The following is an 11,374-nucleotide window of genomic DNA, read 5'->3' on the forward strand; positions in this document are numbered from 1 at the left end:
TCTGTTTATTTGGAGTATGATCAACAGAAAATCAGAAATCAGCCTGAGTACTCAAAAATAGTGGCCGACAAGGCTCATTAGTGTTATCCACATGTGGCTCTACCACGTCATTCTGTAAAAGAATTCTGTAGGGGTTTATATGCATGGAGCATTACTCAAAACTAATTAGCACTCCTATTACCAATGGCATGTCTCTGTATAATTTAATTCATATGCACTTTTTTTTAAGGAACAATGCTATATATGAGTAATATTTGTTTACGAAAAATTGCACCTGTGGAAAATGCAAAATACCTGAGACGCATACGCTATATCCGCAACATTGGTGGTTTGTGCAGACATGAGTATAAAGTTTTAAATTATGTTGGGACTTCAACCATTCTAAGTTCTAACTTCTAGTATTATCAGCGTTCCAAATCGAACGTGTGTTTCACTTAAAAAGCAGCAGGTGCATGAATGTAGGATAATAGGTTGAATGCTCGATTCAAAGTTAAAATCTTGACCGGACTTCCGGATATAAGTTTCATAGACTTTCTAAAACTTTCAAATGCATATATTATATCAACCCGAATCTTTCAGGTCCGGAGCATAGAAAAGCTCATTTCTTTAGTTTCAGGCCCTGTTATTATCTGTACAGCTGTATCTGGGTGATCTAAATAAAAAACAAAAATAAAAACTATACAAATGGCAGTGGAGCCCTGGAAAGAGGACTGTCCAGTTTTTATCTATTAATGGCGGAACAAAGGAATTGGACCAGTGCAGCAAATGGGCTGGGCTGCTGGAGCTGTTTGTTTAAACTCCTGACGTATTAAGATTTTATATCTTTTATTTAAAAAACACATGTTTGTGTAATATATCATATACGAAATAAATTAAAATTTGGAAGAAAAAAAGTAAGAAATAGACAATAATTTATTTTATTATAATAATTTATATGATAAAATTATATATCATTAAATCAAATAAATATTACAAATATATTTTTATAATATATTATAAGTTTCGGATAAATTATGTATTCTACATAATTATTTTATATAATAAATTGAAACTATTTTCTCTCATATATAATTAGTTTAAAATTTCACTTGTTTCTTTTAAACTTTACCGAGAGCGAGCCCCCTTCTAAAACCCCGTCAAAAACTCCAAGCCCCAATCTGCGCTTTTGGTTTACTTTAGGGTTCCAAAAATCCCAAAACACTCTCAGCAGCAGCTCCAGCTGAATCCATCTCTGCAGCAGCAGCCATGGCGAGCACTAAAGTTCAGAGGATTATGACCCAGCCCATCGTACATACCTTCCCCTTTTCTAACCCTAATTTCACGTATGTTTTAATACTTATCTATTTTGACGTCTTTTCTTAACAATTTTGTTTCTGTTTGTGTTTTGTTTCAATTCAGAATCTGATTTTCAGGTTTCTCCAAAGCGTAAGTCTCTCTCCTTAATTTGTTTATAGATAAATGTGAATTCAGAATTTGATTTGTTTTGCTACTGGAATTGTGTGTAGAAAGCGCGCATTCAGATATGGCTTTTCGAGCAGAAAGATTTGAGGATTGAAGGCAGGATTATCGTAAGCTTTCTTAATTTGTCTTTTGCTCTTATCTGTTTTTACAGTTTGACTGTTATAGTGCCTTTTTGATGTGTATCCTAGATTGCCACTAGGGTTTTAGAATCTTTTGGTTTGTGCATCAGATGTTATGCTGTTTGATTGTGTGTAATATTTAGCATTGATAGAATAGAACTTATAATGTGATGCATCTATGCGTGTTTGTGTGATGGGTACTTAGTTTTTTCCTGTCAAGTGGTTGTTTGGATTTAATTAGGAATTTTTTAAAAATTGGCTATAGTTTGGTGTAGCAATTGAGAGCTCAAATCTGAACCTATTTTGTAGTGTCGAAATCATGATAACGGCAAGGAATACTGAGCTTACTTATAGTGACAAGGAGGCTGTAAAACATTAACGGCTAAAGAGTTAAAAATTTATGGTAATTGCAAGGCTTTAAGAGTGCCAAAGATATTTTACGTATTGAATGCCTGGTTTTAGTTGGTAGATATCTCATGTCTTTAGTGTTTGTTAAGGTTTATTTTGACATTTTTATGGACAATGTATAATTTTTTAAGAGTTTAATGATTCAACTATTGTAGGATTTATGGCACACAATGAAAACAAAATATCTAGAGGTCAAAGAGATGTCTCTTTGTAGGTCAACTATTTTGGTAGAATATGTCTAGTATTCTTGTTATTAAGCCTTTTAAGCACATGGCGTGTTAGCTGGTAAATTTGGTTCACTACAATTTGTTACCTCATATTCATTTCACTGCCATTTCCATTTGCATAGTGTACTTAGGATTTAACATTCTGACAAAAGGGTTACAAATAAGGTGAAAGCACTAGAGGTACAAAAGTGAATATAGGTCAAGATGGTGTGTTTCTTGTAGAAAGAAAAAAGAAGAGACGCCCCGCTTGTAATTGAAAGTTGAGAAGGCTTATGCCCCATATGGTCAGAAGGAATTAAATTGGAAGAAATGGAACAGAAGAACTTGTACTATGTTGTCGGCAAATAATTATGATTTTCATTCCTTCCTACCTTCCATTTGTACAGATTTATACAGTAACTCCAGTCCGCAATGTCGAGAATGAATATTCCATTTAGTTGGAAGAAATAAAATTGAACAAAATTGAATGGAAACTTGTAATATGTTATGGAAATATATTTGTAATTTTCATTGCTTTCTACATTCCGTTCGTACCAATTTAAACTAGAGCTCGAACCCACCAATTAGAGAACAAATGCTTTGTTCTTCTTCCTAAAGTTTTCTTCACAATCCTCCCTATAAAGAATTTTCTTCCTTTCACCTTTAATCTTTTACATAACATTAATATTCAATTTGAATCTCATTCTATCATTCCAATCAAATGTATCACTGGAGTTTGGTGTGTACTTCCTGACTTAAATTCTTTGTTCCCCTCAGTTTCTAAACCAATGATGCAAAATGTTTCCATTGTCCAATGTCAGAATTGTGATGTTTACATTAAGCTTCAACTTCCCAATATTGTATCATATATGTGCCTGCAACTGCAAAACTATGTTCAAGTCGAGCAAGCCTATGCTTTGCTCTTATGTTCTTTTTTTAAAAAAACTTAGCACTCTGAGTACGTGTTTATGTGTGTGTGATTTTTATGGTAGCTGCAGATCTTAAAGGAACAAGGTATGATAGAAAAAAACATACATTAATTTGATGAGAAAGTAACACTCCAAACTTGGAGTCAGAAGCCCTATCTGTATATGCAGTAGTTCTTTTTTTGATTTAAAATAATATGTAATCAGTGTAAGTTTGGACTTGGTGACTAGAGATTATATTTATGTTAATTTTGGTATTGGACATTTCAGGGGTTTGATGAGTACATGAATTTAGTCCTGGATGATGCTGAAGAAGTCAGTATCAAGAAGAAAAGCAGGAAATCACTTGGTATGTACCTATACGATTGTTTCAGAAGTTTGAATTGTAGAAAAGGGACTTCTAGCAAAGAATTTTCCCAAGTGCTCTTATAAAAAAATATAATAATTTTTCTTTCTGGTACCATTGCTGTTATTTATTGTTATTTTGTGAAATATACTAGTAAAAAGTTTCATACTCTCTTTAATAGGAAATTCTGAAACATGTTTTTCTCTAGAAACTTTGCATATATTTGATATATATCTGCTTGAAGAAAAACATGAACTGTTTCAAAACTCAAAAGAAGATCGTGTTTATGGATGATGGTTTCTTTTTGTTCGGAGCAGCCGTCTGATACTTAACATGTGCTTAAATTGTCTTCTTGGTTTCCTTGCAGGGAGGATTTTGCTAAAAGGAGACAACATTACATTAATGATGAACACGTAAGTGGCTTCTTTTACCCCTTTTCCTGAGCAAGTCATATATGCTGTTTAAAGTACTTATAATTTTTCTTTTGTATTTGCAGGGGCAAATGATAACCTTTGGTGAATTCTATATTGTCACCATAGATGTTTTAGCTCTACAGACAATTGTAGTCCTCTGTCAACTTATCGGTTTGTCATTCAGATTTTATTGTGCATGAGGTAGAAACTTGAATTGTTTCATTATTATGGCCTTGTAATTTAAACACAATGATGCACTTTCTCCACCCTCCCGTTTACTTTCTGTCGGACATGTTTGTGCACACCACCCTCTACTTGCTATTAAAATTTGAAAGGTATGATGGATTTGGAAATGTTGTCCATGACTAATATCATTTTATGATAGTTGTGCCTCCCCCCTTTTCTTCTTCCCTCTTTCATTAATATTTTCAAAAGCCAACTGTGACACTATTAGCATGTCCATGCCTATTGCCTGATGTTCTAGACACAAGTGCTCACAGAGTCACAGTAATGGAATGTCGATTAAACTGAGAAAGATATGCGAGTTATGTTTGAGCTTGAATGATGCACCAATAGGTATATGGGCATTTTTCCCACATCCAACAGTTGCTTGTTTATGAGGGGGGAAAAGACCAATGCAGCATATGCTAGGGTTTTGGAGCGTTTTCGTGCAGATCCTGGGGATTAATCTTCATTTTCCAAGTTTTATGTTGTACTTAGCAGTGTATGTATTGGGGCTGTGATTTAAATCAAATGCTCCCCGTGAATTCTTCCTCTCATTGGATGCTCGGACCTCCCTTCTTACTAGTGTAACAATGGAAGTAATGGAATTATAGATGGCCAGTGTGTAATCATTAATTATGAATGGTAAAATATGGAAAAGGTAATTTAGTATGAAAGTGAGTATGAGTAAATGTAATGGAAGTGTATTCTGATGATCTTCGTCCCCTCTTACAGAACGAAAATAAAGTAGTAGTTCAAAGTTTGGGAGTGGCACGAGGCACAAGGGCATCTAATTTCCCAATATACTTGCATTTTGCAGGAAATTTGAATTTTACGCAATTTATTCACTGATCTTTTTTTTCTTTCCCGAATGGTATAAATAGAAGTTTATTTACTGACTTCTAGATTGCCAATTGCACTACACAAACAAGTAAACATACAAGGGTTTGTCTAGTGTGTGCTGATGAGCACATGCTAAGCGCGGAATTTGATATGTCTGAGAGATTTTGATTGGTGTGGTTGGTGTATTTGCAGGGGGTCCACCATTATTGAGATATGAGAGCCAGTCAAATCCGTGTGTCCATAGGGACACACTGAAAAAACCGAACATACAAATACCTAGCAACTATAAGCTGCCCTACTTGAAAATAATGAATAACTGAGAGTACAAGTGTAAGCGTTGAAAAAGCAATAATCCTAATCTCTGATAATAGAAATTAGAAAGGAATATCTGAGCTATGATACTACACCAAAATATCAATGCAATAGCTTGGATGTATACAGGGCATGTCATCTCAGTCGATGAAGCCTATCCCTATTCCCTAGTGATTTACATCTTGTTTGCCTTCCCAAGTCTAAATTAGGAAGGAGGGGAAAAAGTAAGATTTGTGTAAGCAGAGTGAGGTCAGGAAATGAGCCTTCTCGTGAAGGGAAAGGCCGTGCATGTTTCAGCACCTACCTTCCTGCTAAAACATATGGGGCCGTTGCTTATAATTGTATTTTTGCTTTGGGGGTCTAGTGTAGATTTCGTATCTTCTTTTATAGGACCAAAATTATGCTGAAAGATTATTTGTTGAGCTCTCACTGTGAAAGAGACTTGATTTCTTGAACATATTACTGTGCAGGAGAGTGAATACTGTACAGGAGAGTAAACACTTCACAGCGATGAGCAGGGTTTAGTTTGATCGGTTTTGTGATCATGACCTCAATTATAACCATGTATTCTCGGGTTTGATAACTTAAAATCACAATGACAGTCTAAATAATGATTAGATTTTGGTTTGAAAACTCTAGATTTTTTTTCTGTTGGTGCCTGTTTGGAAACAAGACTTCTGACTTTTTTTTGTTAAAACCGACTTCTACATTTCTTAACTCGTTTGTGCAAAAAATCAAAAACACTTTTAAAAATCTGAGAATGCTAAATTTTGTTTTAGAAGTTATGCTTCTTTCACGTGTGCGCAAGTGCAACTATTTTCTGCTCAGTCTTCTAGGAAGTTAATCTACAGTACTGCTTACAATTAATTATAAACAATATCTTTTTTTTTTCTTTTCGACAAAAATACATTATCTGTAAGGACTAAGGAGCAACTTACAATATTAGTTATCTTTTTTAGTTAACTAGTTGAGAATCCGCGCGTTGCGGCGGCCTATAAAAATTATATTAATGATTCAATATTAATATTTGTAGAATGTAATAATTTTGAGACGGTTTATAAAAAGTATATTAATAACTTTTTTAACAGAAAAAGTATATATTAATGATTAAAAATGAATATTTGTAGGATAAAATAATATTTGTACATTGTCACCTTCTTCCAATAATATTAATAGTGCAATAATATTTGTACATTGTTACTTTTTTTCTAATTTTTTTGGATTGATTGTGCACAAAGACATCTAACTTAAATCCGTGAGATATCGGTTCTATAACTACCCATAATTGTAACAACCTTTATTTTTTAACACTATATGAACAGTCTTCACTTAAAAGTTGCTTGAACGGAGCAAAAAAATAATGATTGAATAATATCTTTCCGTGTACAAAGTAAATCATATAAAAATTAACAACAAAAAACATGTCTGATGAACAAAACAAATATTATAAAAGAATAACCAACAAACATAAAGAATAACCAACAAACATACATCACTGATAGTTAATTTATTGATATCATCCATCAATATCATGTCAAGACTATATTCTTCTTCCGTATTTGGATTTGTCGACTCCCACATAGCGGTCTATAACTAACTTTGCTTGCGATTTTTTTTAATATCGTATAAATAGCCTTCACTTATCGTGGCAGAAGAAAGGCACCACCGAGTTAGAAACCGAGCAAAAGAACTATCACCCGACAGAGGTGGGGTTGTGGTATTGAGAGAGAAGGTTGTGTTTAGATGATCCAAAACCCTACAAGGTTATTTATGGTTGCAGAGAGACTTGTGTGCTACTCTTTCCCATAATTAAATAATCTGAAACAAAATCAGATTAAAACTTCAAGCTGCTATATTCCATAAATAATCTGAAACAAAATCAGATTCTCAAACTTGCTACTAATATATCCGAAACTAAAAAACGAAGTTCTAATTTTTGATATTAATAATCTGGAACAAAATCAGATTAAAACTTTCAAGCTGCTATATTCCATAAATAATCTGAAACAAAATCAAATTCTCAAACTTGCTACTAATATATCCGAAACTAAAAAAGGTAGTTCTAATTTTTGATATTAATAATCTGAAACAAAATCAGATTAAAACTTTCAAGCTACTATATTCCATAACAAAATCAGATTAAAATTTTCAAGCTGCTATATTCCATAAATAATCTGAAACAAAATCAGATTCTTAAACTTGCTACTAATATATCCGAAACTAAAAAAGGTAGTTCTAATTTTTGATATTAATAATCTGAAACAAAATTAGGTTAAAACTTTGAAGCTGATATATTCCATAAATAATCTGAAATAAAATCGGATTCTGAAACTTGCTACTAATACGTTCGAAACTAAAAAAAGGTAGTTCTAATTTTTGATATTTTTCATCCAAAAATTCCTGAAAATTAGAAAAATAAAACAGAGCGATGTGAGAGGCGCCGAAAATTAGAAAAATAAAACAGAGCGATGTGAGAGGCGCCACCCACACACTACTCGCTTCTTCTTTATATAAGTATATTGATGATTGATGGCTAAAGCGGAAGGAATTGGAAGATATTTTGGCTTTTACGTAAATAATTATGAGTTGGATCAATAATTGAAAGAATTGCACTGATACATGATTACTGACTCATCTTCCACTCTTGCTCACATTTGCTTTAATCTCTTTGTCGCCATTGCCGCTCGCAACAACTACTCCACGGCTCGGCATCCCGAAGGAATTTGACCTATCTAATACGGAGTATATTTGAAATATGAGTTAAGTTATATGGAGTAAAAAAAAATTGGAGTATTGGAGTACAAAGTTTGATAAAATGTAATCTGGTCATCTAAATTTCCATTTTTTTTGTCCAATAATATTCGTAAATATTTGACAACCTGCACATTATGTTCTGCAACATAAACATCGTGATCAAATGGTAGAATAATTACTTTTATAAATCATAGGACTCTATGTTCTGCAATATAAGTAATAAGCAGAACAATAATCCTAATACTTGTTAAAGTTGAAAGATATTAATGATTAATTGACAATTATGTGCAAGACAACTTATAAATGATAGATTATATCAAAATTTGGATAATCAAAGATATTATATAGGATCAAACTAAAAAATTATGATTTGTACTCCAATACTCCAATGTTTTTATGTACTCCATAGAATTTAACTCTTGAAATATAATTATATATATATCTCTATAGAATTGTCTCAAATCATATGATACAATATTCATATAAATAAGTAATCAAATAAAAATAAATTAAATAAAAATCAAGAAAAAGTGGTCCTTCGTGACCCTTATACGAGTATATGTTGTCATCCACCGAAGCCTTTCCCGATCTCATACATTTTTCTCTAAAAAATTCATAAACTTTCCTCTTTGAAGAGAAGTAGCTCACTCTGTTATTTGAGAGGTTTTTATCGACTTTTATTGAAGTTTTATTTATTTTCTTCAATAATCTTTCTTTTTGAGGATGAGTTTCTATCTTTTTAATTATATTTGAGTTGTTCTCAGTTCGTTTTTATTTTGGTTTTCGGCTTTTTTATTTTAGAGAAACATGCATGAGATTGCACACTTTTGAAAAGCTGGTAATTACGTGAAATATATTGATATGTGAAGCTGTATATATGGATAATCTCAAACTCTGAAAGCGGACAAAAGCATTATAGTAGGCCTGTAGGCTATAGCTAAATAGCTACTCCACCGGTACAGTCAACAGTGGGTTCGCAACTTAACTTCCTTTGATACTGATAGGTCCATGAAACTAACATAATTGAATGTGATAGCTCAGGGTTTACCAGCTAATCCATCTTCTCATCTCACTCTTTCTCCAAAATTGTTTATAATCCAAAATTGTTTATAATCTTAAGTGTAATTTCGACTAAAAGTTTATAAGTTTGAACATGTGTTAAATCAGGCAGGTATAATTAGATTATTTTCAACTAAAATTCCAGTTGAACACACCTCCTAAAATTTTAGTTACAGACAAGATAAGTTTAGCAACCAGGAGTGTATATGAAAAAATGGTTAGCAAGAAGTGTATGAATAATGAAAGTAGGACACCACAAACATGATGATGCAATATATATGCTGCAAACCAAGGAGATGAGATCCTTGAAAATATACTACTAGTAGTAGTAGTATATGACAACTTGGATTGTTGTGCAACCATGAACCATATGGAGTCTCCCCACCATGATGATGTTGGCTACCAATTCAACAACAACAAGAACCAAACAGAATAAAGTTTGACAGGCCATTGACACTAATTTTCACTCATGACATCAATCATCATACCCTCCTTTCCCCATTCATGCTTTCCATTATTAATCCACAAGAAAAAAGTATTTGTAGATTGCAATACAATCAGATCAGATGTCAAGTGTGTGTATTATACAGTTATACTGCATCAATCCCACCTACTCTTTCATTATTCATCGCAAGTGTAATGATTTTCTGGTGGCACTAGTACCTTGAGGATGTATATCGAGATCGCTTGACTAATTTTATTTTTTATAAATAAATATCTATTTCTAAAAAAAATATATATAATTCTATTTTTTAAAACAAATTTTTAGTTTTTCTCAAATAACAAATATAAACATTTATTATATAGTATTTTTTAATATACACATAATTTTAATACATTAAAAAAAAAGAAATATAATTGATAATTATCATTGAGGTCGACCAAAGTTTTAACTTACACTTGATAATTCTATTTAAGCTATCTGATTTCACTATATATGATGTGCTGTTTTGTACTCCATCCAAAGTATATACTCCCTTCATCCCGGTGCTGTTTTGTACTCCATCCAAAGTATATACTCATTTCGTCCCGGTAAATTGTATTCACTGTTTGCACGCATTTCGATATTTTTATAAAATATAATTTCATAATGATTTTCTAAAAATTTTCTTTTTTAGAATAAAAGTTTAAACATCAAATTTTTATTCTAGAAAAAAATAATTTAAAAATATATTATAAAATTATATTTTAAATGAACCTTAAAAGCGTGTCAAAAAGTAACGTATATAATTGAATGAGACGGAGGTGGAGGTAGTATAAGTTATCTTGATCAATTATAGAAGTACCATCCGAGTTAATTTAACATGAATTGAAAAGGGAAAGATGCATGTTTGGTTGGCTGCAGCGCGCAGAGCACGCACTACTGATCAATTGCAGTAGAGACTAGAGACCATATCCTAGACTAAGATCTCCTTTTTCACATTTAAATATTCTTTGCTTTCGTCTGCTGTTCTTGTTGTTTCTTTAGATTCCAACATCAGCAGTAATGTAATTAAACAGTAGCATTAAACAAAAACTAAAGTTAGTGCGTTGTTACATATACACACACTAGTCCGAAGTTCCAATTTATATTTGTATGCTTATCGCCGATAACCAACACCAAATTCTAAGATTTTGTGGTCGTTTGAGTGTTTAAAATAAAAAAATAAGTAGAAATTAGAAATAAATTAAGACTTATAAGTGATTAAAGTGTTCGTAAAATAAGTAGAAGTCATTGAACAAAAGTTAGTATTCTCAATTTTTTATAAATATTTCTTGATTTTTTATACAAACGGTATAAATAAATATGATTATTTATATTCACAGTGACTCATTTTAGTCATTAAAATCACTACATATATTATTATGGTAAATTTTGAAAAATAATTAACTGAAAACTTAATGAAATCCTATGATATACGAGCCACAAGAATTTCCAAAAAGAACTAGCATATAAGATAATAAAAAAATATAAAAAACTATAGGAAAGCATCACATCTTGCTATCGGTAACAATTATATATATACAGTCAGTACATGTACAGTATTATACATGCATATGCTTCTGAGTTCGGAGTTATGAGGATAAAAAGTTGGACGTGTATTATAGGAAAATGTCCGATTGTCCTTGGCGTGTACGTTGGGCGCGATGGTCTTTGATTTTGCCAGATGATAGTGGGATCCGACTCCCCTGTTTTCCAGACATCCCATCCAAATGCTTTCTTTGTAAAGGGAGACGTAGCTCTTTTGATTTCCACACCTTTATTGTTTTTTCCTTTCCATTGACAAGCAAGTTCCCCTCGGCCCTCGCACACTATTAAATCCAT

General features: G+C 32.3%; 1 protein-coding gene across 1 annotated transcript; it reads left to right on the top strand.

Annotated features, from left to right (window-relative positions):
• Positions 1-1,099: 1,099 nt before the first annotated feature.
• On the top strand, positions 1,100-4,232 carry LOC108216548 (uncharacterized). The gene is made up of 6 exons (XM_017389341.2): positions 1,100-1,287; positions 1,399-1,425; positions 1,506-1,568; positions 3,391-3,469; positions 3,834-3,879; positions 3,963-4,232. Exons 1-6 carry the CDS (start codon positions 1,246-1,248, stop codon positions 3,970-3,972), a joined length of 267 nt encoding a protein of 88 aa, XP_017244830.1. The 5' UTR covers positions 1,100-1,245; the 3' UTR covers positions 3,973-4,232.
• The last annotated feature ends 7,142 nt before the right edge of the window (positions 4,233-11,374 follow it).

This window comes from Daucus carota, chromosome 4 (genome assembly GCF_001625215.2).
Source record: "Daucus carota subsp. sativus chromosome 4, DH1 v3.0, whole genome shotgun sequence".
NCBI classification, from domain to species: Eukaryota; Viridiplantae; Streptophyta; class Magnoliopsida; order Apiales; family Apiaceae; genus Daucus; species Daucus carota.